At 32.3% G+C, this 27872-nt stretch overlaps 1 protein-coding gene across 7 annotated transcripts in view; it reads right to left on the bottom strand.

Moving 5' to 3' along the window:
• Positions 1–27872, bottom strand: part of LOC114334073 (calcium-dependent secretion activator) — a 303401-nt gene that overhangs the window by 98963 nt on the left and 176566 nt on the right. For 4 of the 7 annotated variants that reach the window (XM_050641429.1, XM_050641434.1, XM_050641433.1 and 1 more), the window contains 6 exons: positions 17696–17978; positions 10817–10843; positions 10563–10751; positions 10332–10468; positions 5318–5505; positions 5153–5266 (listed from right to left, as the gene is read on the bottom strand). In XM_050641429.1, the coding sequence (XP_050497386.1) occupies positions 5153–5266; positions 5318–5505; positions 10332–10468; positions 10563–10751; positions 10817–10843; positions 17696–17978 (938 nt within the window). The remainder of the gene's footprint in view (positions 1–5152; positions 5267–5317; positions 5506–10331; positions 10469–10562; positions 10752–10816; positions 10844–17695; positions 17979–27872) is intronic. The other 3 variants (XM_050641431.1, XM_050641435.1, XM_050641432.1) reach the window with 2 other exon arrangements.

Below are 27872 nucleotides of genomic sequence, written 5' to 3'. Positions count from 1 at the left end.
TCCTAAGCTTTAAAAAATACTTATAAAACTGTAATAGACCTCTTCAAACTTCAGTAATACCGTCTTAAAGTGGTGTTAATTCTGTAAAACTATGAAGTTTTCAAAAATTACATTTTTTGAGACGTCGTAGAATTTGAATTAAATTTTTGAGATTTTTTTTTGAATGAAACATCGTTTGGTAAGATGTTTGAAACGTACGTTGTGCAAAAATTGAGAGTTTTATAAGAAAAATTGTATTAGTTACACATTTTTAAATCATTTTTAAACAAAATTCGTGTAAGTCTCACTTTCAGCCCACAACGTACTTATGCCCATACATTTTATTTATTTTTATTATAACCATAATAATATAGCTTAATTATTCTTCTTTCATGTCTAATTTCTAAAATTTCATTTGATCGATCAGTTAAAGAAATACATTAAAATAACTCAACCGTGCATTTCGCCGTACGCTAGTTTACAGTGCGCCAATTTTTGTGAGAAGGGTGACTTTAGCATTATAAATAAAAATTATAGAAGCTACAGATTTAATTTTAGAAAAATCTTTATATAAGATTTTTTTGTAAAATTTTCTGAATTTTTCATTGGCCTAGTCAGTTTTTTTCTAAAATTTATATTTTCGGAGTTATTTAAAAAACATCTAATTTCGCATTTCATTTGTTTAATAAAAAATGAAGCACCCACTTCGCGAGTAGAACTTTTTGATATGATGTTTATTAAACATTTCTTAATGAAATTACCAAAAGTTCTATCTTGTTTGATTTTTTCCGAAGTGAAAATCTATATGCACTCCCCTAAGGTACTTGTTTATTATACCGTTCAGTTCGCAGACGACCAAGTAATTTGTGCAAATGATAAGGAAGACTTGGAATATATGCAAACTAAATTAGAAATATGAAAAACGGGGTCTACACATGAATATGGACAAAACACAATATTTATGTATTGGTGAAGAAACAACTGATTTGGTTATGAAGAATAATGAAATAATAAAATCATTCGCAGGTTATAACAACTAGTAGGAGTAACTGTTTAACAAAGAAGGAACAGATGATAATGACATTGCCAATAGAATAAATAAAGCCAGAAGAATAATTATATAGTTAAATGGAATATTGTGGAGTAAATACAGGAAAACAACGAAAATTAACAATTTATAATACGTTGATAAAAAGCACTGAAAGGTTCTGAAACATGAAGGAATAAAGAACATCAAAAGAGAAAACTAGAGGCTAAGGAGATAGACGCAATAAGACGATCAAACAGAACATCAAAGTTGGAGAAAATTCGAAATGAAATAATAAGAGAGAGAATGGGTGTAACAAAAACAATTACTGACTGCATAGACGAAAAACAATTAACCTGATACGGGCACGTTCAAAGGATGATCGAGGAAAGACTCCCTAAAAAGGCAATGACAATGAGATGGATACCAAGAGAAAAACGATAAAGATGAAGGCCGAAAAAATCTTGGATTGGTGGTATACGGAGATCTATGAGCGAAAGAGGATTATCTGATGAGGACTGGAACAATCGAGGGAACTGGCGCTTATGAGGCTACGGCCAAACAAGCGACAATTTACGGCGCTTATGCAGAGCAATAAAATGAAGCGCGAAAAATGGGTCCTATCCTATGTTGCTATGTTGCTGCGCAATATTTTACAGCTCAGTCTGGCCATCCTTTACACTCACCGTGGGACCCATTTCGCGCTTCATTTTGCTGCTCTTACAGCGCCGTAAATTGTCGTTTGTCTGGACGTAGCCTTAGGCATAGGACAACGTCGTAGGACGGTATAAACCGACAATATATGTATACATTAAAAGAGAACAACCAAGACAGTCATGGAAGACCAATACAGGCATGGAAGACCAAAACAGACATGGGATGAAATAATCGGAACAATACGGGAGAGAAGAAGAGTCATATGGAATCAATAGATGAAAGTTTCAAAAGAACACACCTTGGGCTGATAAGTGTCAAGAAATCCTTCAGTGAATTGGAACCATAGACAACAACAATTTTCAAACGTATACATTTTCCGACTATAGAAAATTGCTGTTTTTTTTCGACTCCTTATGTTGATGATCAACAGGGTATATGTATATTAGACTAGGCGCCAGAGGGGTCACCGTGTCATTTTCAATTCTGATGGACAAACTCAACGGTTTCTTATGGATTTTTGGTTGCTGATCACGAATTTCGAGGGTGGGTTCGATCCGAGTGGTCAAAAAATTGTTATAAACAATTTAACTGCTTATAAGGCTCTGGCTCATAAACTAAGAGAGGTAAAAAAAATGTTTCAAATAAAATTTGCTCCTTAATAAAAAATGAAGAAAAACACGTTAACTAAACCTAAATCCAACAATTATAACTCAAGATATTGTAAAAATTATTGCACAATGCAAATTGCAAAATAAGTATTTTCGAAGCTTTATCGATCGTAACTCGGCTTCGGAGCATGAAAATGAGCCTTAGAAGGTCTCATTTTAAAGCTTAATTAATAGGCTTCCAAACAGAGTTTGTTAAATTACTTTATCTTCATTTCTTTTAAAGTTATACCCGTTTGAAGTTATAATCCTCTTAAAAAAATTGTACATTAATTTGTTTATAAGGGTTTCAAGCAAATTTGAGCTATAAACATTTATACTTTAATTAACAATAATGATAGAAGAACTCAAAAGGAACAATTTGAGCTTGTGAAAATGTTCGTGAGTTTATTTTTGGCCAAGATATCGATATTTTAATGGCGCTCTATCAGGCGCAAGATCGGCTAACAGTCAAGTAAGTATTTTTCAAAGCTTTATCGATCGTAACTCGGCTTCTACGCATGCAAATGAGCTTTTCAAGGTCTCATTTTAAAGAATAATTAATAGACTTCCAAACAAAGTTTGTCAACTTACTTTTAGTTATATTTCTGAAATGTTAGTTTTTAATGTTTTTTTTTCTCATTTAGTACAAAAAATAGAAGACAAAGTAAATAGAATGAAAGGTGATACGAGGTACAGTATGATGATTTAATGATAAGAATTATAAATATGATAAAATTTTATTAGGATTTTCAAAAATGAAAAATGAAGATAGAAACGTATATATACATAGAAATTATAATTTGCATCGAGAAGTTAGTGCATGAACCTTTACGCTGTGAGCTATTCATGCGTCTCAGAGCGCGCTATTAAAATATCGATATCTTGGCCAAAAATAAACTTAAAAACATTTTCGTAAGCTCAAAATGTTCCTTTTGAGTTATTCTATGGTTATTGATAATTAAAGTATAAATGTTTATAGCTCAAATTTGCTTGAAACCCTAATAAACAAATTAATGTACATTTTTTTAAAGAAAATTATAATTTCAAACGGATATAACTTTAAAACAAATAAAGATTAAGTAATTTAACAAACTTTGTTTGGAAGCCTATTAATTAAACTTTAAAATAAGACCTTCCAAGGCTCATTTGCTTGCGTAGAAGCCGAGTTACGATCGATAAAGCTTCGAAAATACTTATTTTGCAATTTGCAATTTGCATTGTGCACTACTTTTACAATATCTTGAGTTCTAACTGCTGGATTTAAGTTTAGTAAAAGGTTTTTTCTTCGATCTAACAATAAAACACTGAAAACGTTAGTTTTCTATACTTCCACAAAATTTATTATTACAACTAAGTGACTACAGCTGTTTCGGCAGAGTGCCTTTCGCAAGTGATATAGTTTACAATGTGTTTGCCTTTTTAAGTCTTTAACTGAAGAGGTTGAGGAGTGGTGAGCTGTTTTTCTCGAGTTGGTCATTCAGAATTATATCCGTATTTTTCAATTTATTAATTTCCATAGATTCTAAAAAAGATAGCTTAAGGCCTTTATTTTGAATATGCAGAATTTGAAACTCTTCATTGAAAGAATGATTATGATCTAGAAGGTGAAGTGCGTATGCAGAAGTGTCTGTTTTTCTATTGTTGAAGGCCCTTTTGTGTTCTTCTATCCGTTTGTCAAAGGTTCTGCCAGTTTGACCGATGTAAGTTTTCGGACAGTCACCACACGTTAGTTTGTACACACCACTCTGTAGTTGCTTTCTCTTTCGGCTTTTATTGTTCTTAATATATTTACTTAAGTTGTTGTTAGTTCTGAAAGCTGGTGTTATTCCTTTCTTTTTTATGTATCTGGCTATTTTTGTTGTTATCTTGCCAATGTATGTGAGAGGGCAGAAGGTACTGGGTTCTTTCTGTGGTGGTGGATACACTAATTTCAGGGCTTTCTTATGGAGTTTTTGGTTTAAAATTGCGTTAACTGTTTGTTCGTTATAGCCATTGTTTACTGCTATTTGTTTAATGATGTTTAGTTCTATCTCGAAGTTATTTTTTGTCATGGGAATTTCTGTCAGTCTATGTATCATGCTATGGTAGGCTGCTAATTTGTGCTGTGTAGGATGGGATGATGAATTGTGTATAGTTGAACAAGTACGGAGAAATCATGTTTGTTGTGTAGTTTGGTAATCGTTACATCTAGAAAGTTTATGGAATTGTTCTGTTCTGTTTCTATTGTAAACTCAAAATTACTATGAAGTGAATTAATGTATGATAGAGATTGGTCAAGTTGTCTGTTAGTTCCTGTAAAACATCTGTATATCATCCACGTATCTCACCCAATATAAGAACTATTTAAATACGGGATGTTTAGAAATTTTTGTTTCAAGTTTTTTCTTCGTTTTTTACTAAGGAACAAATTTCATTTGAAACATTTTTTTTTATCTCTTTTAGTTTGTGGGCCAGAGCGTTATAGACAATTAAATTGTTTATAACAATTTTTTCACCACTCAGATCGAAATCCACCCTCGAAATTCCTAATCAGCAGCCAAAAATCCATAAGAAACCGTTGAGTTTGTCCATTAGAATTGAAAATGACACGATGAACCAACCCTATTTGGCGCCTAGACTATACATATTAAAACAAGCGTAAAAATAAAAATGTAGGTAATACAAAAACCTAGTCAGTACCTTCAGTAGATGTTCTGAAAAATCTAGAAAAATTTTTATAAATACATTTGATAAGAATTTACAAAATTCATATAAAATCTATGTTTATATTAATTGATTTCTAATTCGTTCCAATTTTTAAGCGAATATTTGCTGGGACAAGCTTTATCTTCGCCAATCTTACCTAAAATTCGTAATTTGATTTTCTAGTAGAACACGTAATCGATCCTTAACTTCTTGAAACTTCTCCTTCTCTTCATGCGTGACACTCCCAACTCCATCCGGTCTAAAGTTATTACTGTTGTAATCAATTAATTGCTTTATTTCATCCCTATCATAATCTACAAACCTGTTTCCATGGACATGGCTGGCGCAAAAGGCAAAACTATAATGGATCAACGTCGGATCGATCATTAAATTCTTCTCTGCTCTATCTAAAAGGTCTGACAAATAACATAAATGTCTATAGCAACCTCGAACCCCGTATCTGGCACAGTATTCGTCTAGCACAAACACTTGACCAGGACTAAACCAACCCTACAAAAAAAAAACAATTGGTAAGTTTTTACAAAAATACCAATTAACACATAAATTAAAACTCTTAAATCTATTAAAAATAAAGTCAAATCCAACAATTTAATAATTAGCAAGGCAGACAAAGGCAATTGTCTGGTAATTCTAGACCAAACTATTTATATTGATAAAGTCACTACCTTTCTTTCTAATAATAATTTCTTGTCACTTCCAGAAGATCCTTCCAAAAAATTTATTAACAAACTCAAAGATAACCTTAAACTTTTTGCAGAATTTTTTTCTGAACAATTTGCACCTTACTATAAGATACCCAGCAATCCTCTAAGACCCAGACTGTATGGTTTACCTAAGATACATAAAGAGGGAATTCCCATTCGTCCAGTTGTTAGCTTCATAAACACTCCTGTTTCCATTCTTTAAAAATTTATACTCAATCTTATTAACAACATGACGAACTTCACCCCTCGATTCTCAGTCAAAAACACAAGTCACCTTGTCAACAATCTCCAACAAATTCAGCTTCGTCCAAACATTACCATGCTATCCTTTGATGTTAGCAATCTTTTTACTTCGGTCCCAAAACAAGAAACTATTAATCTGGTACACTCTCTTTTAAGAGCAAGTTCTATTACCATTTCTACCACCAATTCAATTATTCAATTACTGCAATGTTGTCTTGTCAATAAATATTACAGACAACCTGATGGCTTAGCCATGGGTAGTTCCCTATCTTCTCTTCTAGCTGACATTTTTATGGATCATTTAGAATCCGTTCATATCATGAAAAATCTTGAAATTCTCCATTGGTATCGTTATGTTGATGATTGTTTTCTCATCATCTCAGGTAACTCAAACACAGCTGAACTATTACTTTCTAGAATCAACCAAATCCACCCCAATATTAAATTCACTATGGAATTAGAGTCTTCCCAATCAATAAATTTTCTCGACCTTACTACTACCAGATTAAATGACCACTTCGAATTCAGTATCTGTAGGAAACCAACACAGACCGACCATGTTATTCCATCATCTTCCAACCATCCTATGTCACACAAACTTGCTGTTGTTCACAGTTACATACACCGTCTTGAAACCATCCCCTTATCACAACCCAACTATAAGAAAGAATTAAATATACTACGTCAAATAGCTTACAATAACGGATACGATCCACACATCATAAGCAAGCTCATTCATAAAAGACAGCTCAGGGTCTTACGACATGCTGCGTTCCGTAGGGATTTGACAACCAAACCTACTTATGCTTCCATACCTTTCCATGAAGATAGACTGTCTGGGGATATTTTAAATATTATAAAAAGATCAGTTGATAATGTTCAAATTTCTTTTAAGATATCCAACAACATAGGACAGTCCCTATCCAACTCCAAAGATATTATCAACTATATGAATCGTAGTGGTGTTTATAAGCTACAATGTTCTGACTGTGATGCCACTTACATAGGAAGAACTTGTAGATCACTTGCTTCTCGCTCTCTTGAACACACTAAAAGAGAGAACACCTCTACCTTCTCACAACATCTTAAAAAGAAAAATCATACTCTGAATATCCCAGATGACGTCTCTCTTCTACACAACATCCCACAGAATGACTTCTTAAAGTTGGACTTGTACGAGGACCTAGAAATAGTTAAAGAAAAACAAAAAAGTCCAAATTGTGTCAACCGCCATGTTTTGTTCAACCGGGACTTTCACCCACTTCATCGACAACTCTTTTCTTCTTAACTTCTTCTCAATTACAATATTACTTCCACCTCTTTATTACTTCCATCACTTTCCTACAGTTACATCTACAGTTGATTTGGCACAATCCATAATGATTTTCTTTCTTATTCATCTCTACCCAACCATTATCATCTATCCAATGATAAATGATACGCATACAAACTAATATCTGCTATCATCACCCACATACATCTCCATCTCTAAACTTTCATCCATAATTTTCCATGACTATCTTCACCCCATCTATTCACATTATAACTAAATTTAATAGTCTCACTGCTCTTTCTGGGTCCCGTTCATGTCACATTTCCATTATAATCTCATAAACCTCTAACACTCAACCCTCTCTCCTATGGTTGACTATATCATATGACGGTCTGTTTTGTCGAACCCTTAGAGTTCTGATTGGGTAGCCTGCAGGGACCCTGGGAAATGGTCGCATGAATCTGAGCTTGTCTCATACATCCCTCACTGATTTTGAGACATTTCTACATCTGTGTCTCCTCCATTGTGATCTTTTATGGTACTTTCACATACTACGGTAACTTCCAACCATTCGAATAAAATTGAAAACTTGATATCAACATAAAATTGCTTTTCTAAGCATTAGATGTCTTCATAAGAGGGCTTGATAACGTTTATTAAGTTTTCGTTCTAACTTGTAATGTGGTTTGCCTATCTCTTTCATTACAAATATTTTAACTTTTACATCAAGTTCATTTTCATTTTAACAGAATATTTACCATAGTGGGAGCGACTGTTTTATTGTTAATAATTTAACAAACTTTACAATAAATATCACAATACCAACAGGGAAATTTTAACTTCATGTGGAACTGTCATTTCTGTCATGCCACCATTCATAATTTCCGCTATCAAAGTCACTTGCTTCCACACAGCCATGATGTGAACAAGTCAAATTTAGCTCAATGGTACCTCGAGCGTGAAACCTTGGATATTTTATACATCCATGTGTAAAGTCACATCATTTTTATATGTTCCTATGACGGATTAATTTTAAAGGATTTCTACCCAAATATTTTTACTTTGGTGGTTAGCATGTTTGATTCAAGTGAGTATAACCTATAACTTTTTAAAATCGTAGTCAAAATTTTAAATACTTTGCATCATTTTATCAGGTTATACACATTTTAGGAAAACACTGATGATGATCGGTCAACCGATTGAAAACTAGTTCTGTTTGTTTTATGATGTAGCCCTGTATAGGGATTTTAACAAATATACCTTTTCTAAAGGATTTCATGGTTTTTTGTAATAAATGGTATACAGCCAACTACAGGAAATTCTTTCCTCGTGGATTTTTTTTAAAAATTGACATTGTTTACTAGGGCAGTGCCTATTTCGGCCCAAGAAACAGGTAGGTCTTTTAAAAATGTCCCAAATCGGCGCAAAGATTAAAACTGCCCGATATAAAATATACCAGCTCGACTCATGGGAGCCGATGTTCACACACTAGTAACAATTTTAGTCTTTGCCTAAACATTTCACTTATGGGCTTTAAAGATGTCATTATACTCTATTTTGTCTGAATAACTGAAAGAATGGGAAAACTATATCAAAATACTTTTTAACGGCATACGAGAAGAACCAAGAAGATGGGGCGACAATAACAAATGACCAGAAATTCCGAAAACCGAAATTAGGTATAAATGCAACAACACTGCAAGGAGTTCCGTCTGATAAGCTTTATGAGTCATGCTGTAGATGTCCTATTAAAAATTGTACATAATCTATAAAAAGTGCGAAACATTCATCGGAAACGATCAGCTTGGATTCCGAGCCGACATGGTCCTTGTTCAGCTTACTAGTTCTAGCTAGTAAGATTTCATGGACATCGCATACATCAAATAATGAAATGCTGCATAGATAAGGCAAGGAAACGTTTCAACACAGTGAAAGTTAGAAAAACATCGTACCAATATGCCCAACTATGTAATAGTGAAAAGAGCTATCAAGAGGACTAGGAAGAAAATGGCTGTTGTGTCTAAGAAACAACCAACAATGGACAGAGCTAAATTTTGAACAGCCAATAAGAACAGCTGAAGACAGAGAAGAGTTTGAAATTTTAGTAGCCATTATCCATTGAGGAGAGGGCACTTTAAGAAGAAAAAAATTATAGCAGGCTTCCTTACTCGATAATGGGGTGGAACGAAAGGATAGGAAAACAATTTTTTTTAAAAGAACTTTCTAATAGCACTCTAAAGTTGCCATGTTTTATTATTAATGTTAAATCCCCCACAATGTTCAAACAGCGTCCTTTGCCGACTTTAGCGTTAAAATCTCCGAGGACTATGGTATTTTCTGCTGCTTTGACAAGATCTAGAGCATCAGTAAGATCTTTGTAAAATGCTAATTTATCTTCATCACTGGATGATGTTGGGGCATAGACCTGAACTAGATTGGCAATGAACGGCTTTGAACTAAATTTCACTAGCATTACTCTGTCAGATATGGGTATATAAGTTAATACTGATTGAGCTAAGTGTATAGCTACTACGATTGCAACTCCATTATAGTGATTGGGATCGGTATTTCCGGCATGGTACACTTGATATCCATCTACGTCACATTCTCCTGATCCCAGTCACCGCATTTCACTTATTCCGAGGATGCTGATTTGCATTTTTTTCATTTTTTTATGGCATTATATATTTTACCTGACTCAAACATGCTTCTGACGTTCCATGTGGCTATTTTGGAAGGATTTTGCATATTAACGACCTGAGAGGCCCTACAGTCTTGAGATTGTCCTCTCTTGCCGGATCTTGGGTTCCGAGATCCATGATCATTAATGTTTTGACTTGAATTATTTACAGCCGTGATAGTTAAAACTAGGAGTGCCAAAAGGCATTTACTGCAGTAGTTCTCCTTTGCTTTCTGCATCCTTATGCCGTTGACTAATTTATAGTTTTATTGTTCTTCCGCCTTCGGAATCAATTTCTCAATTCCAGGACAAGAGAGGGCCCTACCACTTACCAACTCATCCGCCCGAAGCCGTTGGTCAGTAAGTACTTATCGGACCACCATAATACCATGTATATATTTAGCCTAAAACTTACCAATGAACAGTATGGATCATTTAACCGATATTCCAACGTAAGATTTTGGAAAAGTTTAAACAGAGAAGCGTGATCAAACTGACAGGGATCGGCAGATATAAAATCCTCCATTCCATGCTTCCTTGCTCTGTCAGCATCTATAAAACATAAAGACAATTAATTATTGATTGGTGAAAGGACAAAACAAAATGAAAGAAATACTAGGAGGGTCGTGGTTACTTATTTACTTACCTCCCTGAATCTTCGAAATGGTAGAATTCTTATCTTGTAGAGTAAGCGGAGGTGTGGGCTTGTGAGATTGTCCAGTTGCTCGGTACATCGCCATGACCCAAAGATGACATTCGTTCTCATCGTCACTAGCATATATAATGCTGTCGCCTTCCTTGACGGCATTAAAGAAATATCTACCTCCTTCCAAGTCTGGAAATATTTCATTGAGTACGTAAAATATCCACTAGTTGACATACACAAAAATGGTAACTTACGCTTACCCATTCCCACCATCAAGTTGGCTTTAAAATAAACACAAACCAATTAATTAGTATTCTACTAAGCGACAAATATTTTTACACATTTTAACGTTGCTACTATTCCATCAAAAACATTTTTTCTTCAAGACAAAATGTATCGAGCAATGGGATATTTGGATAGACCAAAACAATTGATCAGATCAGACTAGTCAAAATGACACTAAATAACTCAACCTGTGAAATTGCTTGGCACGATTACATTTCAGATCAATTTTCGGTTGCAAAATGCTTGAGGCAGGGAGATCCTTGACCTATTATATTATTCAATTTAGATATGTGTTGAAGGTCTCAGATGAGATAGAACGACGATCTCAAAAAGCACGCCGGATCAAGATGGAAAAGAGAAGGGGAGGTCTATGTCCAAAGATGAATAGATTAAGGCTCGAAGATAGAAGATAGAAGATGTGTTAAAAACTGTAATTAGAAAATGTAGCATGAAGGTGGAAGACACAATCATAAAAAAAGAGCGGTGATGATCTAGTGATCTTAGAAAGAAACACGAAAGAATTAAGAAGAGTTGTTAAAAACATTATTGAAGAAGCACAAAAATTCGGTTTAGAGCTAAAGAAGACAAAACTAAATACATGAACACGGGAGGGACCAAAGGAAAAAAAAAAAGATTTTAATGTGAGATCTCCAAGTAGTAGAAGTTATAGTTTTAAACGAGTGGACAATTTTGAATACCTGGGTCTGGGTGTAGTATTCGATGAAAATGGAGAAGAGAAATGGGAGCTCGATGCCAGAATAGCAAAAGGGAGAAGATTAGGCAGTTTAATAGCCTAAATGAATTTAAAATATGTTTCTAGAGAAGGCAACTCCGAATAGTGATTAGACCAGCAGTAGCATAAGCATAAGAGGATACTCTAGGGAGGAAGGAAGACATAAGACGGGTGGGAGAGAAGAACCAACAACGAATATCATTACCAGCTTCGTCAAGTCGCAAAGGATCAGATGGTTGGGATATGTAGAAAGAATGGCAGCGAACAGAATGCTTAAACTAGTTACGACCAGAAAACTAATCGATCCCAGAAGAAAAGGTGTAACGTTTAAGTCTTCTGAGTGTAGATTTTAATTCAGTTCCCATCTCTTCACGGCTTCTACTTAATTGTCTGTAGACTTTAGGATCTATATCGACGTGTTTTTCTTAGAAAAACATAGGTGCTATCGATTGAGGCGTTCTCACGCAAAATGTTAGAATTTAACTTTTTTTTGTATATCATAACTCATTTAAGAATTAGGGTTGCTAAGCCCTTTACGAGTGTTAACGAATCTGTTTTTAAATATCTCGCACAGTTTTCCATGATCTTGATTGGTTCAAGCCCCACCCCCATCAACGCGACGCCAAACGTCCATAAAAAGAACAAATTCTAAAAAATCGGCGTCATTCTTGTGAGTTGAACTTTGATACAGTGAGTTGAGTTGTCTCAGTCATGTAGTGAGCTCTAATATTTTGTGATCTTAAGATCAGCCTGGATTCGTCTGGTAAGTCTTTAAAAAACTATTTTCTTCGTAGAACACTCGCTGTGAATAATTAATTTTGTTCACAGGGCTGGTATCAAGTTACTACCGCTAATATCTACGTCCACATGACACTGTGGTGGGAAAAGCTATTCTTTGTCACTCCTTTTAATTCGACTTTGCCGCTGGGTATATGACCTAGCCGATAGGGACGTCTGTGACATGGGCTACCCTCTGACATCTGTTTTAAGTTACTCATCCTTTACTTACTGAAGAAGGTAGTAGAGATGCCTTTCGCATGTCCAGGGCAAAGACCTTTTTGTGATTTTCTTGCGGAATAAGTTCATCAATTTTATGTTTTCGCTCAGTTTGTAATAGTGACATTCTGAAAAAGTAGATCATACTTTTAGTGTGAAGTTTATGTCATTATTGATTATTCTTTCATTTTTAAATGGGTGATCATTTAAGCTATAGACATTTTCATTACATATGCAATTTTTTGTGTAATTACTATAATATTTATTATTATAGAAACAAAAAAATGCTTTTTCTATTGTCAAATAGATGAAGAAATATGAGTGTTAATTATCTATTTTTAATTTTTTTTTGAGCAATTATTCAGTTTTTTAGTATAGTAAGTAGAGTCATTAGAAATTATAGTCATCTATTCTACGTCGTTTATTGTCGTTCTATGTTGTGTTGACCAAATAATATTAAGTCAATATATTTGAAGTTTTCTTTTTTTGGTCAACAATTTTATAGTTATTTCTCTCTGTGTATATTACGTAAATATTGAGTATTACCTTGTTGAGAATACCTTATTGAGTATTTTAATAAATGTTACATTGAAACGTACTACGTCGCATTTTATTTAATTATTATTTACAGCTCAAGACTAGAACATTTGTGTTTTGTCGTAGTAGAGTTACTAATTTCTTTGTTGTAGAGTTATGTATTGTTAATTGTTCCTTTTTAAATTTAATCGGTAAAAATTTAATGGCGCCCTTTGTTGTTGATTTATGTATTCAGTATTCTCGTTTTATTTGAGCTTAAGTGTCAAACCATCAGTTAATTGTTATCTATCCATCTTTTGTCTATTGTCTTTTGAGAAGCCCTATTCACGTATCATTATCTATTCATTTAACATCTTTCATTGCAACAGAAGCCCAACCCAAAGAACCACGCCCACACCTCTTCCGACTGAGCAACGTGGTTTTCGTATCGCCAAAGGCAGACGCCGATATTGAGGTTCCTCTCATTTTTAAGTGGCGGAGTTGGAACCTTTAGATGCAAGTCAAATACAAATACCTATAACTCAAACGTCAGCTAATACCATCTACAAAAACTATACAATCAAAATTCTTCTTCTTCTTTCTCATAATCCTTAGTGCCCTTCAGGGCGTCGGAACAATCAAAATTAAATATGTTTTTGGACTTCTTCGCATCACAGAAGTGGATTTACTGGCGCCTGCCTTAGTTTCAGTAAGTACATAATACATTTATATATCTCTCATCCTTCGTTGTGAAATCCAATGCATCATTGTAGTTAGGTATTTCGTTAGATTAATTTACCAGATAAATTCCAAATTATAACTCATATTATCCTTTAAATATTTGCAAAGAGCATACAAGGTCAAGTTTTTTTTTTATATTGTCAAACCTAAATTCCAATATATTTTATACCTTATCATTAGGCTTCTTCTTTCACTTTTTTTAAGGTAATAAATAAAAAGGTTTCAACAAGTAGTATCTACACAGCCTTCTGTCACGCCCATCTAATGCGCATGTCCCTGTCATGTCTGAATTGAAGTAAGCTTCAGAAATTTTGACATGACATATGTATACCTAACCTGAGTTTTTTGTTTTGGATTCCAGTGCAGTGAACTTGTGCTGTATAAATACTGTTATAAATGATGTAATTAAATTTGATAAATTTTATTTTAGATTCCGCCACTTAGTTATTTAGTCACGTAACGTCACTCTATTACGCTAATTATGTACCTGATTTTTACAACATCCACGATTTTTCGGTAGGACTTAATCCACCACAGCAGCCAACTAGATTTGTTGTGCCAAGAGGATTTTCCTGAGGACTGTAGGACTCCTGTAGGACTGAAGGATCTTCCTAAGGACTTTTCATAAAGGACTATTTGCCCCTTTTAACAACCGGCTGTTGTAAAAGCTAAGTTTGTTTACCTTTTTATATACTTCTGGTTCATATATATTTTCGTACAGTGTAACTTATTGTATGCATACGATAAAGTAGAGTACATATTTTCGTGATAGATAGGGTTTTAGGTCGTTGTTATTTTTTTTCTTTGATTCAATATAAGTAGTAGTTTGTTCAAATAAATAAAATCAGGTATTGTTTAATAATCATTATAAATAATTGTATCTTAAAATTTAATAGGGAGCGGGGGGCAAAACTTTCGTCGAGGGTTTTAAATAGGGAATATGTCTGGTAGGTTTGTTTATCTAAATAGGATATAAAGAGTCACTGACCAACTCATTATATAATTATTATTATTTTGCTAGGTGAAATACTTATTTTTTGGTAACCGTTGTTGTTCTTTCGTGTATTTCACTTCAGCCAAGCTCATTTAGGAAATATTACTAACTTTTAGTTGTAAGAACTTTGTGCTATTCTAACGGACTTTGTTTTTGGATTTTATTATTAATACCTTTGATTAGCGCAGTGTGTACTGGATATTTGCTTGGTAGCGGCTTTTTGGTCCTGTTCGACCTTTATACCACCCACTACCACTGTTATTGTGCTTCTAGAGTTATATGTAAATTGTTAACATATATAATATAGTTATTGTTAATATATTTGTTATTATTAAGGTAGATGTTTTATTTCAATCTAAATCACCAGTATATAATATAGCAAGACAAGGTTAGTATTTAGTATTTTTTGTGTTTCAGGTGGTCGTGACCAGTGTCATTTAGTTCCTGTCGTTCGTTACTTCAAAATCTCGAGCTGTTTAAATTCTGGACCCAAAACTTAGGTTTTTTTTTCTTTTTCGCTACAGTTAAGTAGAGTGAACTTTCAAATACTGTGCCCCAGAAGTTGAGCTGTCCGAGTTGGCGCCCATTTTCTTCTCTCTTTATCGTCCCTTTTATCTCGGTCTATCTCCAGTGGTCTTACCTAGTTGTATTCAGTTTTTGTATTAACCGGTCTCATTTTATTCCTAGTTACTATCATTGCATAATTAAATATTTCCTTTTATATCTCTAAAGCTAATATTCGGTGTATTGAAGCTAGCCCGAATACTCACTTGAGATTTAGTGTCTTTTTGCCTTTTTGATTTTTCTTTCTGAGCTAAGCCACTCTTCATTTTTGTCTTAAATCTCTTCTCTCCTATTTTCCCCATAGTTCGTCAGTTCTTTTCTTCAAAAATTTCTATACCCAGAGTATAGAGGTTTCAATAATATCGTCCTGATCCTTCTGGTTCAGCCTTCATGACCTCTTGTCCATCCGATCGTTATAAAGTCAGACTCAGAACGAGGTGGATTAATAAAGTGGAGGAAGACCTTAAACAAGTGAAAGTAAGGGACTCGAAAAGAAGAGCATGAAAGGGAAGTGAATAGAGGAATATTGTTCACCAGGTCCCTCAGAGTAGTTAACAATTTTTATATACCACTTAAGTTTGAGTTTTGTTTAAAATAATTATAATAATTAGTTATTCTTATGATTGTATTTTACAAAAATGGCCTAGGTCTTATCGGCCTGTTGTGCGTATCCATAAAATTACTTGCCATATGATCCCGTTTAAAATTCTTACAAAATGGCATCCATCCCCACTTGTCAATGATTGTGTTAGCACTACAACATTATAAAAATTGTGAAAAGGTGCCTTAGTTCATAATAATATATACTAAGGATTTCCACAGTTTTCACTGTATTCCTTCACTCAACCGTTCTCTTCAATTCTTTCTGTTTTGCCAGTCCCCTTCCTGCAGATTTCTTCTCTCCATTGCTTAGTCCACTTCGATCTCTGAAAGACCTTCGGAGTTTTCTTTCTTTCTACCAGGCTCCACTGTGTTATTTTGTGTATCCAACGTTTTTTGTCTGCTCTTCTGACATGTCCGTACCAGGTTAATCACTTCTGATGTGCCTTAGTTCGACGACTCAAATATTTTTTGTTCAGAAAACAGAAAGAGTTAAGATGCGCAGAATGAGCATAAAATAAAGTTCTAAAACATCACATAATATTAGATTATTTTGCTTTCCTATTGCCTTCATGAGAATTACTTTGAAAATTGCAATTGACATCTGCAACCACCCTTCTAAAGTGGTAAGCCGTTTAGCTAGTCTATTTTTGTTTAAACCCATTATAAAACATTTCAAAAATGGTGAAAACTTTTAGTTATCCATTTCTGTCCGTCCGTCCGTCTGTCCGTAAACACAACTCCTACATTATTAGAACAGATAGAACAAATGAGGTGTCGATTGAGAGTTTATAATCCAAAGATGCTATTAAAGGTGAGACATTTGACTTCGGATTTTAGGTTTGGAAGTTGCAACCTAAAATAATGTTTTAAATTCGCCAAAATATTACAAGTGATATATCATTCGACGCGCTTTAGCAAGACGAGAACAAACATATACTTTCGGATTTTATCACTTCCTATTAAAAAGTTATGACCGACAATTTGGCAAAAATGATTAAAATTTGTGATCAAATATCGACATCCGTTCTACTTCCAGTCCAGTTGGGTAAAAACCTAAGACGTAGGAAGTCCAATTGCTTGTTATATAATTTATAATTACTTCAAATCTACAAGATTTTCAAGTGGCAACTAATATTTTAAACAAAGAAGTGAAGAAAAACTTAAAAATCATCCAAATCGATTACAAATTCTCCAGAACTTTTTCGGTCTACTCAGACCATCTTCAGTGAAACATTCTACTTGTATGTTGTTCATTATTCTACTTGTAGTTGAAACTAGCCCACATTATGCTTGTTAAAGGCTTCGTTATACATTTTTTTGATATTAAAATTGAATTGACACTAGACCTATGTTAACGGATTGACTTTAAGGGAACATAGATGTCCCTACTCCAAAAAATGGAGCGCACTTCTCGCTGCGAGTGACATAGACCAGCTTAATTTAAAAAGTCATACAAATATTCGTTTTTGATGTAATGGTAGCGTCGCAGCCCAAAATCTAAAGGTTACAAGATACAAGGAAAGTGTATAAACGCATTATATTATTAGCAGCATTTAAAAGAGTTATAGGAAACCCCAAGCATACATACCTAATAGCAGCTTTTTACTCAATTCAAATAAAAGACATATATCTATTATTTATGGTACATCGTTTGTGGAATGGATGAAAAAAATCAATCTGTAATTGAAAAAATAATCTTACCACTAGACGCTTCGATGTAATCAACAGTATATCCATCAAGTTGCATCATCTCAGAAGGTTCTGATTTCTTTTCCTTATAACTACACATCGCGAAGGTATACTGAGAAACTTGTACTAGTACATAATATCGCTTTTTCCATTTTTTCCAGACATTTTTCCCAATTGCGTACAAATAACCGCAATGCTTCATATTAAGAGGCTTATCCATTCTACATGCGATTTTTATCCTCAAATCCTGATCGGGTAAGTTTTTTGGTACGGACATCTTATGCCATTCTGGTGCCTAAATACATAAGGGTTATTACTCATACAATTGAAAAATACAGTAGATGTATGTATTAAAGGAAATCTTCCACACATTTTTATCGCCATTCTAACAAAATGTTTTGAATGCTCAGACATGCAATAACTTCTATCAAGCAATAATCAAATGGCATTAATTATTATTTTAAAATTATATATACAATACATGGTACTTAGGGTAAAAGAGTTGAGTCAGAATGTGTTTACGAATTCTTTAAACTAGTAGGTCATTGAAGAAAAAAAAACTGCTGAACAAACCTTAAACAGGTTTTTAAAGGTTCTAAAAGGTATATGAGGGGGTTCCATGACATCTCGTAACGCTACAGTTCGTAACGGCGATAGGTCGTAGCGGCGACAGTTCGTAACGGCGACAGTTCGTAACGGCGACAGTCCGTAACTATACATATTCGTAACACCAACAATTAATTTGTTTCTTAGAAAATTTAGCATTACTGAATTTAATGTAAAATGACTTTACTTTTAATTTACTTTTTTTAAGACCACTTCTTTTTAGATATATTTCGCACATATTTTTGCATACATTCTTGTTAATATGACAACTAAAGAATTAAAAAAAATTATCTTGAATTATCTCTTTAAAGTTGTAAAACTGTAAAAGTGAGAAACATAATGAAGCAAACAAAAACAGTTAAATAATAATGTATTTACTGTCTATGGAAAAATCCATAGAATTTAATAAACCTGCATATATGTGTTTCGTCGATATGACCAAGGCCTTTGACAGAGTGCGATTAAAGGACGTGTTAGAAATATTGGGAGAAAAACGGCTAAACGCTAAACCACAGGCTAAATAACCTAGCACATGATATTAACAAACAATGTAAAACAAAAATAAGAGTAGGAGATTTGACAACAGAAGACATAGTTATAAACACAGGAATCCGTCAAGACGATTCACTGAGCCCTTTCATATTTCATTTAATAATGGACAAAATAATAGAAAACCTTCGCAGAACCGATGGATTTAAGATGGGTAACACATTCTTTAGAGTTGTTTGCTACGCTGACGATGCTGTCCTTATCGCCGATTCTGAAGACAATCTCCAAAGGCTACTGCATGCATTCAATACTAAAGCTAAAGAACTAAATATGCTCATCGACACCGAGAAGACTAAGTGCCTAATAATTTCCAAAGAAACGATAAGATGCAAATTATAAATTGACTCCAAAACTATGGAACAGATGAATCACTTAAAATATCTTGGAGCGGAAATAACAAGCTATGGAAATCTCTCAAAAGAGGTCAGAGAACAAACAAGCAAAGCAGCTAGAATCTCGGGATTCCTGAAAGAAATCGTATGGAAGAACAAATATCTAAATACTGAAAGCAAAGTCAAAATATATAAAACAACAATAAGACCTATTATAACATATTCGGCAGAAACAACATCAGACACAAATAGAACGTTACAAATGATAAGAACAGTTGAAATGAGACCACTAAGAAGTATGTATGGCAAAACTCTACGTAGGAGAATAAGAAGTGAAGACATCAGACAAAACTGTGGAATACAGGACATAGAAAGGTGGGTGAGACAGATACGAAGGTATTGGAACAAACATACAGGGTGTTTCATTGGGAAAGTAACATACGTTAACTGTAGAAAGAGGACACTTAGGCGATCTCAAAAATACTATACTTAATGGATCTTGGTTCATAACTTTTTAACCACACTGTATATTTATTTTATATTTGGCACGCAAATATCATTTAAGGTTTGTAATAAATAAATTTATTTACAATTGTAAAAAATTCAGATCCGCATTAAAAAATACATATTGGAAAAATATTCCGACCCCAAAAAAACACCCTGTACATTAAATTTTTTTAAAATGGATTATTCATTTGAAAAGAGGATCAAAAACCAAATTCAGTGGTATAATTTGAATTTTCGGCAAAATGATTTTTCTGGTGAAATTTTGAATTTGAATTCGGAAATTAAGTGAATTGCGAGAGCACTAAGTAGAAAAAAATTGAAATACAGCTTACAACATGTCAACCACACTGTATATTGATTTTATATTTAACACGCGAATATTATTTTAGGTGTCCAATCAATTAATTTATTTACAATTATGAAAAATCCAGGTCCGGTTTAAAGAATATTGTGTAAATATTCCGACCCAAAAAACACCTTGTATATATATATATATATATATATATATATATATATATATATATATATATATATATATATATATATATATATATATATTATATATATATATATATATATATATATATATATATATATATATATATATATATATATATATATATTTTATGGCTTTGGCAGTTTGCCATACAGCCAGTTACATGATCTTTTAATTTCATTAGGAGCAGTGAAAAGTATGAATTTTTGCAATTGAATAGACCAGAATAGATAAATTTAAAGTTGGAAATCAATACAACAATTAGTGAAAAGAAGAGAAAATATATATACATACACATTAACATGGGTCACACGCTTCACGTCCAGGGGCCCATCAGGACATTATAATATAAAACATACACAGGAAAACTAGGCCACGGTAAATAGGATTAAACATATAAAGGAGAGAAAACAAAGGTAAACAGTAAAAACAAATTATTATTATTTTTTTTTCAACTAAAGAAAAATATTACATTTGGCCAAAAAATCGATTATGCAGTCGTAAATTAATCTATTTTGAGTCGCTAGAGCAGATAAAACGTTAAACGGAGAACACCTTGTATATTAATTTTCTTTAAAATGGATTTCGCATTTGAAAAGAGGATGAGAAACAAAATTAGTGGTATACTTTGAATTTTCGACAAAATTATTTTTCTGGTAAAATTTTGAATTTGAATTCTGAAATTATGTCAATTGCGAGAGCTCTTGTAGAAAAAATTAAAATGCGACTTAATTTTAATTATTGGATCCAAATTGGTAAAATGTTAATATTTTAGTGTTTTTTTTTTATTATGTGTGAAAAATAGTTTTTGGCGAATATTCATCTTTAAATAATGAATAAATAATAAAGGGTCAATAAAGAATACATCACTTTAATCAACAAAATAGCTAAAAATTATAACAAAATAGCGAAAATTTGCAGCATAATCACTATTCAAAACTAAAGTAGTTATTCAAAATTACCACCATCAAAAATTATTTTTTTTATACGCAGGTACGGTAAATTTTTGTAGTTAGGTACCTAGCGTCATGTGTACTGTGTACTGTGTGTGTTGAGTAAGTGTCTTGTGACATTGCAAAGTCGACGTCATTGTCTTTGCAAAGAGACGCTAATTGTATTCGAACGTTTGCGGTCCCTCCGGTGAGTACCGATCCCACAAGGGCAGAAACTATTTTCATTTATTAATTTATAATAAACGAAAAATTTCTGACCATGGTGAGATTCGAACTCACGACCATTCGGATCTTTCGATCCAAAGGTAGGCGCTCTTACCACTGAGCCACAGAGGGGGTCATCAAAAATTATTGTTATGTGTGCAAATGTTAGTATTTTACCAATTTAGATTAAGTAATGGTATTAATTAAAATTAAGTCATATTTTAATTTATTTTACTTTGAGCTTTGCAATTCACATAATTTCAGAATTCAAATTCAAATTTTTACCAGAAAAATCATTTTGCCGAAAATTCAAACTATATCACTAATTTTGTTTTTCATCCTCTTTTCAAATGCAAAATCCATTTTAAAAAAATTTAATATACAAGCTGTTTTTTTGGGTTGGAACATTTATACAATATTTTTTATTCCGGACCTGGATTTTTTATAATTGTAATTAAATTAATTGACTGGACACCTAAAAGAATATTAGCGTGTTAAATATAAAATCAATATACAGTGTGGTTGACAAGTTGTAAGCTGCATTTCAATTTTTTTCTACTTGGAGCTCTCGCAATTCACTTAATTTCATAATTAAAATTCCAAATTTCACCAGAAAAATCATTTTGCTGAAAATTGAAAGTATACCACTGAATTTAGTTTTTTATCCTCTTTTCAACTAAAAAATCCATTTTAAAAAAATTTAATGTACAGGGTGTTGTTTTGGGGTCGGAACATTTTTCCAATATTTTTTAAGCTGGACCTGGATTTTTTACAATTGTAAATAAATTAATTTATTTTACGCCTTAAATGATATTTGCGTGTCAAATATAAAATGAATATACCGTGTGGTCAAAAAGTTATGAACCAATTTAGAAAATGGCAAAATAGATAAAACACCCAGTATCTTTGTTATTAATGGAGTAAGACCCATTAAGTATGGTATTTTTGAGACCGCCTAAGTATTCTCTTTCTACAGTTAACGTATGTTACTTTACCAATGAAACACCCTGTATAAAGAGAATGTAGAACAGCAGACTCATTAAAAGTGCAAAAACGAATAACCCAGTAGATAAAAGACCACAATGTAGACCACCAAAACGATAGCGAGAATGCTGGACCTCATCGTCCAAGGAAGACTTGATGGCAATGAACAGGCAGTAGCCTACTAGCATGATCGATCAAGCTAGAAAGAAGAAGAAGAAGAGAGGAAGTATTTACTATAAAAATTAATACCATTTATATTACTAAATAATATATATTTTAAGACAATTTTAAAAATTTATTTCTCCACGAAATATGAAATGTGTTGAATTTGTTCGTTAAATTGATAAACATAATTTCAATTGTAACTGTAATAAAAGTTAGTTTCCACGTTAACAAAAATAAACAGAATACTTCAATTTTAACGTTACGAATTGTCCGTTACTAATATGTATAGTTACGAACTGTCGCGATTACAAACTGTCGACGTTACGAACTATCCCGTTACGAACTGTTCCATTACGAACTGTCGGTTACCATTTGTGTGGTTACGAATTGTCGCGTTACGTGATGTCTCGTCACGATATGAGTGATATCTGATAACAATAATTCCTTGAAGACGTAGGTACAACTAATTTTGCTTTGTTTTTTTTAAATAAACACAAAAGTGAAAAAATATTTTTTCCACCCACCTCTACCGAAAGTATACTTTTCCGGACCTGATTGTAGGGAGCAAAGTTGTACTTTTCCTCCCTAGGGAGGAAAATATTTTTCCTCCCTAGGGAGGAAAAGTAAAAGTGACGTCATAGTATTTCATTCATGAAATATAACTTATTGACGCCCTGTGCAATATCTTTTTTTATTACTTAAGTATCTATACATTTTAACGTTTATTTATAAAACACCCAGTAGTTTGCAGAATGATAAAAAACAGTAAATTGTTATTTTGATTTAACAATGTTTACATTAATAATTTGACTTATATTTGACAGTTGACAGTTATATTGTACCTACTTGTTAGTTTTAGTTTTAATAAATTTTGTTGGTTAGTTACATAAATAAATTAAGTAAAAATGAAAAAATGACTTGTTATTTGAGGAAGGTGGAAAAACCATATGTATAACATGGGAGTAAAGTGCCTTTTCCTCCCTTGAATGATTACTGCCCTCCGCTACGCGTCGGGCAGTAAACTTCATTCTCGGGAGGAAAAGTAGCACTTTCCTCCCTTGTTATACAAATAGCTATTTTGCCTATAAAAAGTTACTTATACATTTTTTAAAAAAATGGTTTTTTCTTTAAAGGATGATTTTTTCACAGATAAACTGAGTATAGTGTTTTGTTTAGATAATTAATTAAATTCGAAATTCAAATTCTATGGACCCATTTGAATATGTTTACTTTTTGTATCACTTTCAAAATCAAGTTGCGGCCGGTTTCATAGTAATTTTGTAGATTGCTTTTGATTAAAAACTTTATTATTTACATTTTAAAGTAACTTTAAAGTTTTGATGGCCCTTTTAGTCAAATCAAATGAACTTTTTATCAAAATTAACTTTGATATACAGTCTATATAAAATAAAAAGAGTACCTAATTTCAAAGATTTGTTAATGTGTAAATTTATTTTGTTAGTGGGTTGAAATTTCTTTGTTAAGAATTATTATTTCCCAGAAGACTAAACGCAGATGGAAAAATTGGGAATTAATTTGGAGAATATGATGATTTGACTTTTTTTTTTAATTTCCTCATAAAAAGATAACTTTTTAAATAAACCCCTATACAAAAATTAACTCGCCACGTTTACTTTAACTATTTACTAATCGTAAAATAACATATCTACACTCCGTTTCAAACGTTAGAATCAATATGGTTGTATATTGCAAGCGGGTTTGCCATTCTGTGAAATATCATAAATAAATCCTCCTTTGGTATTCCACAGCAGTTAACAGGGATAATCCTCTACAAGTACCTGCCTATACTACTTTTCACGGCCGCTGCCGTGAAGAGCGACAATGTTGGCAAGAAAATTTCCATTTAGTTTGCATGTGGCTATCCTTGTACACTGCATCGCATGTTTGAAATACGCTGTAATAGGCCAGGGTAATAAGACAAAAATATACCCTGTTCGTGACACTTCAGCAGCCAGGGTACTGAAGCGTTTTTTCGACAGGTAATACCTATAGGAACAAATTGTAATTATTTCCTGCGTACGATCTGGCGGCCATTTTTATTTATAAACAATTAACTGTCAAAAAATGGCATATTCCCCTTTGTTTTCAAATCAACGGAAAACAGTGAAACTTATGATTCTTTTATTATCTTCGAGATTATGGAAAAAGCTTTAAAATGACGTATTACAAAGTTTCAAATACTCATTTATTGTTAATATAATTGGGAAAAATGGTCTAAATTGCAAAAAAAAATATTTTCGCAATAACTGATGTAAAAATTAGTGTATAGCTTTGAAATTTTTGTTAAATGAGGGGTCTTTGGTGCTTAATATGTGATAAAAATTTCAAAGCGATTCATTCAATTGTTTAAATTTTATTCAAATTGTTTATCCCAGAAAACATTTTTTTTGCAATAACATAAGTCAGAAAAAATGACGTTAGAACCATTCCATAGGTGTCAAATGAAAGATCATGAGCAACATTTTAAACATGGTTTAAAAAGTGAATAAAAATGCATTTATTAGTAATAAATAATTATGCAAAAGTATCGTCAATTTTTCTATATAAACTTTTTGAATATTTTTTTTACAAAAAAATTAACTTTTTTACCCCGTTTTAAGTGCACAACTACCAAGTAATGTTATTTATATCATAATTGATAAAAAATTGTAATAAATATATATAATTTCTTATATAACAAAATAAAAAGTTTTTAAGGAAAGATTTGCGATACTTTTGCATAATTATTTATTACTAATAAATGCATTTTTTTTCACTTTTTTAAACCAAGTTGAAAATTTAGCTCATGCTCTTTCATTTGACACCTGTGGGATGGTTCTATTTTTCTGACCTATGTTATTGCAAAAAAATGATCTCTGGGATAAACAATTTTAATAAAATTTAAACAATTGAATGAAACGCTTTGAAATTTTTATCACATATTAAGCACCGAAGAACCCTTATTTGACAAAAATTTAAAAGCTGTACACTAATTTTTACAGCAGTTATTGCGAAAATATTTTTTTTTGCAATTCCGACCTTTTTTCGCAATTATATTAACAATAAACGAGTATATCAAACTTTGTAATACGTCATTTTAAAGCTTTTTCCATAATCTCGAAGATATTTGTACTAAAAAAACCATAAGTTTCTCTGTTTTCCATTGATTTAAAAAAAAAGTGAAAAATGCCATTTTTGACATTTAATTGTTTATTAATAAAAATGGCCGCCAGATCCTACGCAGGAAATAGTTACAATTTGCTCTTATAGGTATTACCTGTCGGAAAAACGCTTCAGTACCCTGGCTGTTCAAGTGTCATGGAAAAAACGTTATTAAAATTTTTTGTCATTTTGAATGGTGCGTGGTAGGTATTGTGTTTATTTATTTTCCATTTTTCGACTGTTCGGCGAATGTCATCTGCAAATACGCATATCTCGGCATTTATCATTTGCATTATATTCCATCCTATACAGTATTTTTTAAAGGTTTTCTAACATTGTTTCACTATCTCATCTATTACATTTATAAAAAGTACTGGGCTTAAACTACCTCCTTGTCTAACTCATTGCGTTGTTTAAAATGTTTACGATTACATATTTTGTGTTCTTATTGTACTTATTGATTTAATATGTAGATATTTAATAATTCTAGTTGCTGTTATTAGGTCTTCGCTAACTTGTTTGTTTTTCAGTGTTACTTGTTTGAATCAAATACTTTATCCATGTCTACAAAACTTATGAATACTTCTTCATTTTTCTTTAAGTTTTTCTCTATTACCTGTTGCATAGTGAATATAAATATGGCATTTTCTCTGATCGGCCAATTATGTTTATTTTTATTTTCCTTTGCTTTTCCTCGTTCTCGGTTCAAAACTTATTCGAAATGTCCTCGCCATCTTTCCATTATCTATATCCTTATCATCGGTTAATATTGTACCGTTTTTGTCATTATTTGTTATTGCCCTATTTCTTTATTATTTCGTAGTTTCTTAGTATTCTATAAAACAATTTTACATTTTCTTTAGTGTTTTCTTCCATGTTTTCTCCGAACTTGTCCCAGTTTATTTCTCTCATTTTTTACTCATTTTTGAACTTATATTCTCTGTATTTTGCATATTTCATATTTTTGTTGCGATTTGTCGTGTATGTACTCTTTCCACAATTTCTTCGTTTCTTTTATTTCGATTTTTGCCTACTTATTCCGCCACGGTGTCCGTTTCTGTTTTCTATTTTTTTGTTGTGGTTCCACATATTAGTTTTGCTGTATTTATCACAGCATTTCTAAATTGTCTCCATTATTCTTCTACTATTTCTGTCATTTCTTCTTCTTTGTCCATTTTCTTTTCTACTTTCTCGTGTATTATTACACAAATTGTATCTAAGATATTGAAAGAATTATGTCATTTGAAAAAAAATACCAAAAGTAATGAAAATACGGAAACAAAAATGTTTACGTCACTTAGAGTTACTTTAAAATTTAAATAGAGTTAAATTGCAATTTAGAGTTACTTTAAAAATTATTATGAAACCACATGAACATCAGCCTAAATAAACTTTAGCTAAATAAGCTTTAATTATTGTCTATATAAAATCCGCCATTAAAGCAATAATTATTAAATTATCATAAATTATCTAAGGTATATATATTCCTAAGAAGCTATTTAAAAAGCAAAAATAAGGAATAAAACCAGAGAGTGGAAATTTACTGATATTACTAAGAAGAATTGTAATAGTTTCCTCTTGTCTTAGAGTGTTGTAAGTACCTTATCTTAACAATTTGTTTATTAACTTTCAGATGATTTATACGTTCTAAGTATATATTATTATATGATAAGTATATATGATTAAGTTTATGGGTCCTAATATTTATTAGAAAGCATAAGTTTATCTCCATTTATCATAATTACTAAGATTTATACAGGGTGTTTCATTGGGAGACGGAAATATTTACTGGTGACTAGAAGACACTGAGGCGATTCTAGATGTACTACATTTATTGCCGTACCGATTTTTGTAACCTATTAGTTACAGGGTGTTTTAACGATTTTGCCCATTTCTTTCTGTAACCATAACTTTAGAACCACCCTGTATATTTTTTTTATATTTGGTACACATATGGCTTATTTAGAACCCAATCCACCCAGCTACTAATCATAAGAAAAATCTAATTCCGGACTAAAAAAAATTATAAATTAATTGTGACCTTGAAACAACACCCTGTATATTGAAATTTTCAAAATCCATTTGAACACTTGAAAAGAGCACAAAAACTAAATTTAATTTAATTTAAAAACAATTTATGACATTACTTTTGAAATTATATCGAAATTTTTGTTAAAGTTCTTAATTTAGAGATAATTTCAAAATTAAAGTCATTAAATTATCTGCGCAAA

Source organism: Diabrotica virgifera, chromosome 10 (assembly GCF_917563875.1).
Source record: "Diabrotica virgifera virgifera chromosome 10, PGI_DIABVI_V3a".
Taxonomy (NCBI): domain Eukaryota; kingdom Metazoa; phylum Arthropoda; class Insecta; order Coleoptera; family Chrysomelidae; genus Diabrotica; species Diabrotica virgifera.
Note: the sequence above shows the minus strand (reverse complement) of the source record. Positions and strands in the feature narration are given on the sequence as shown.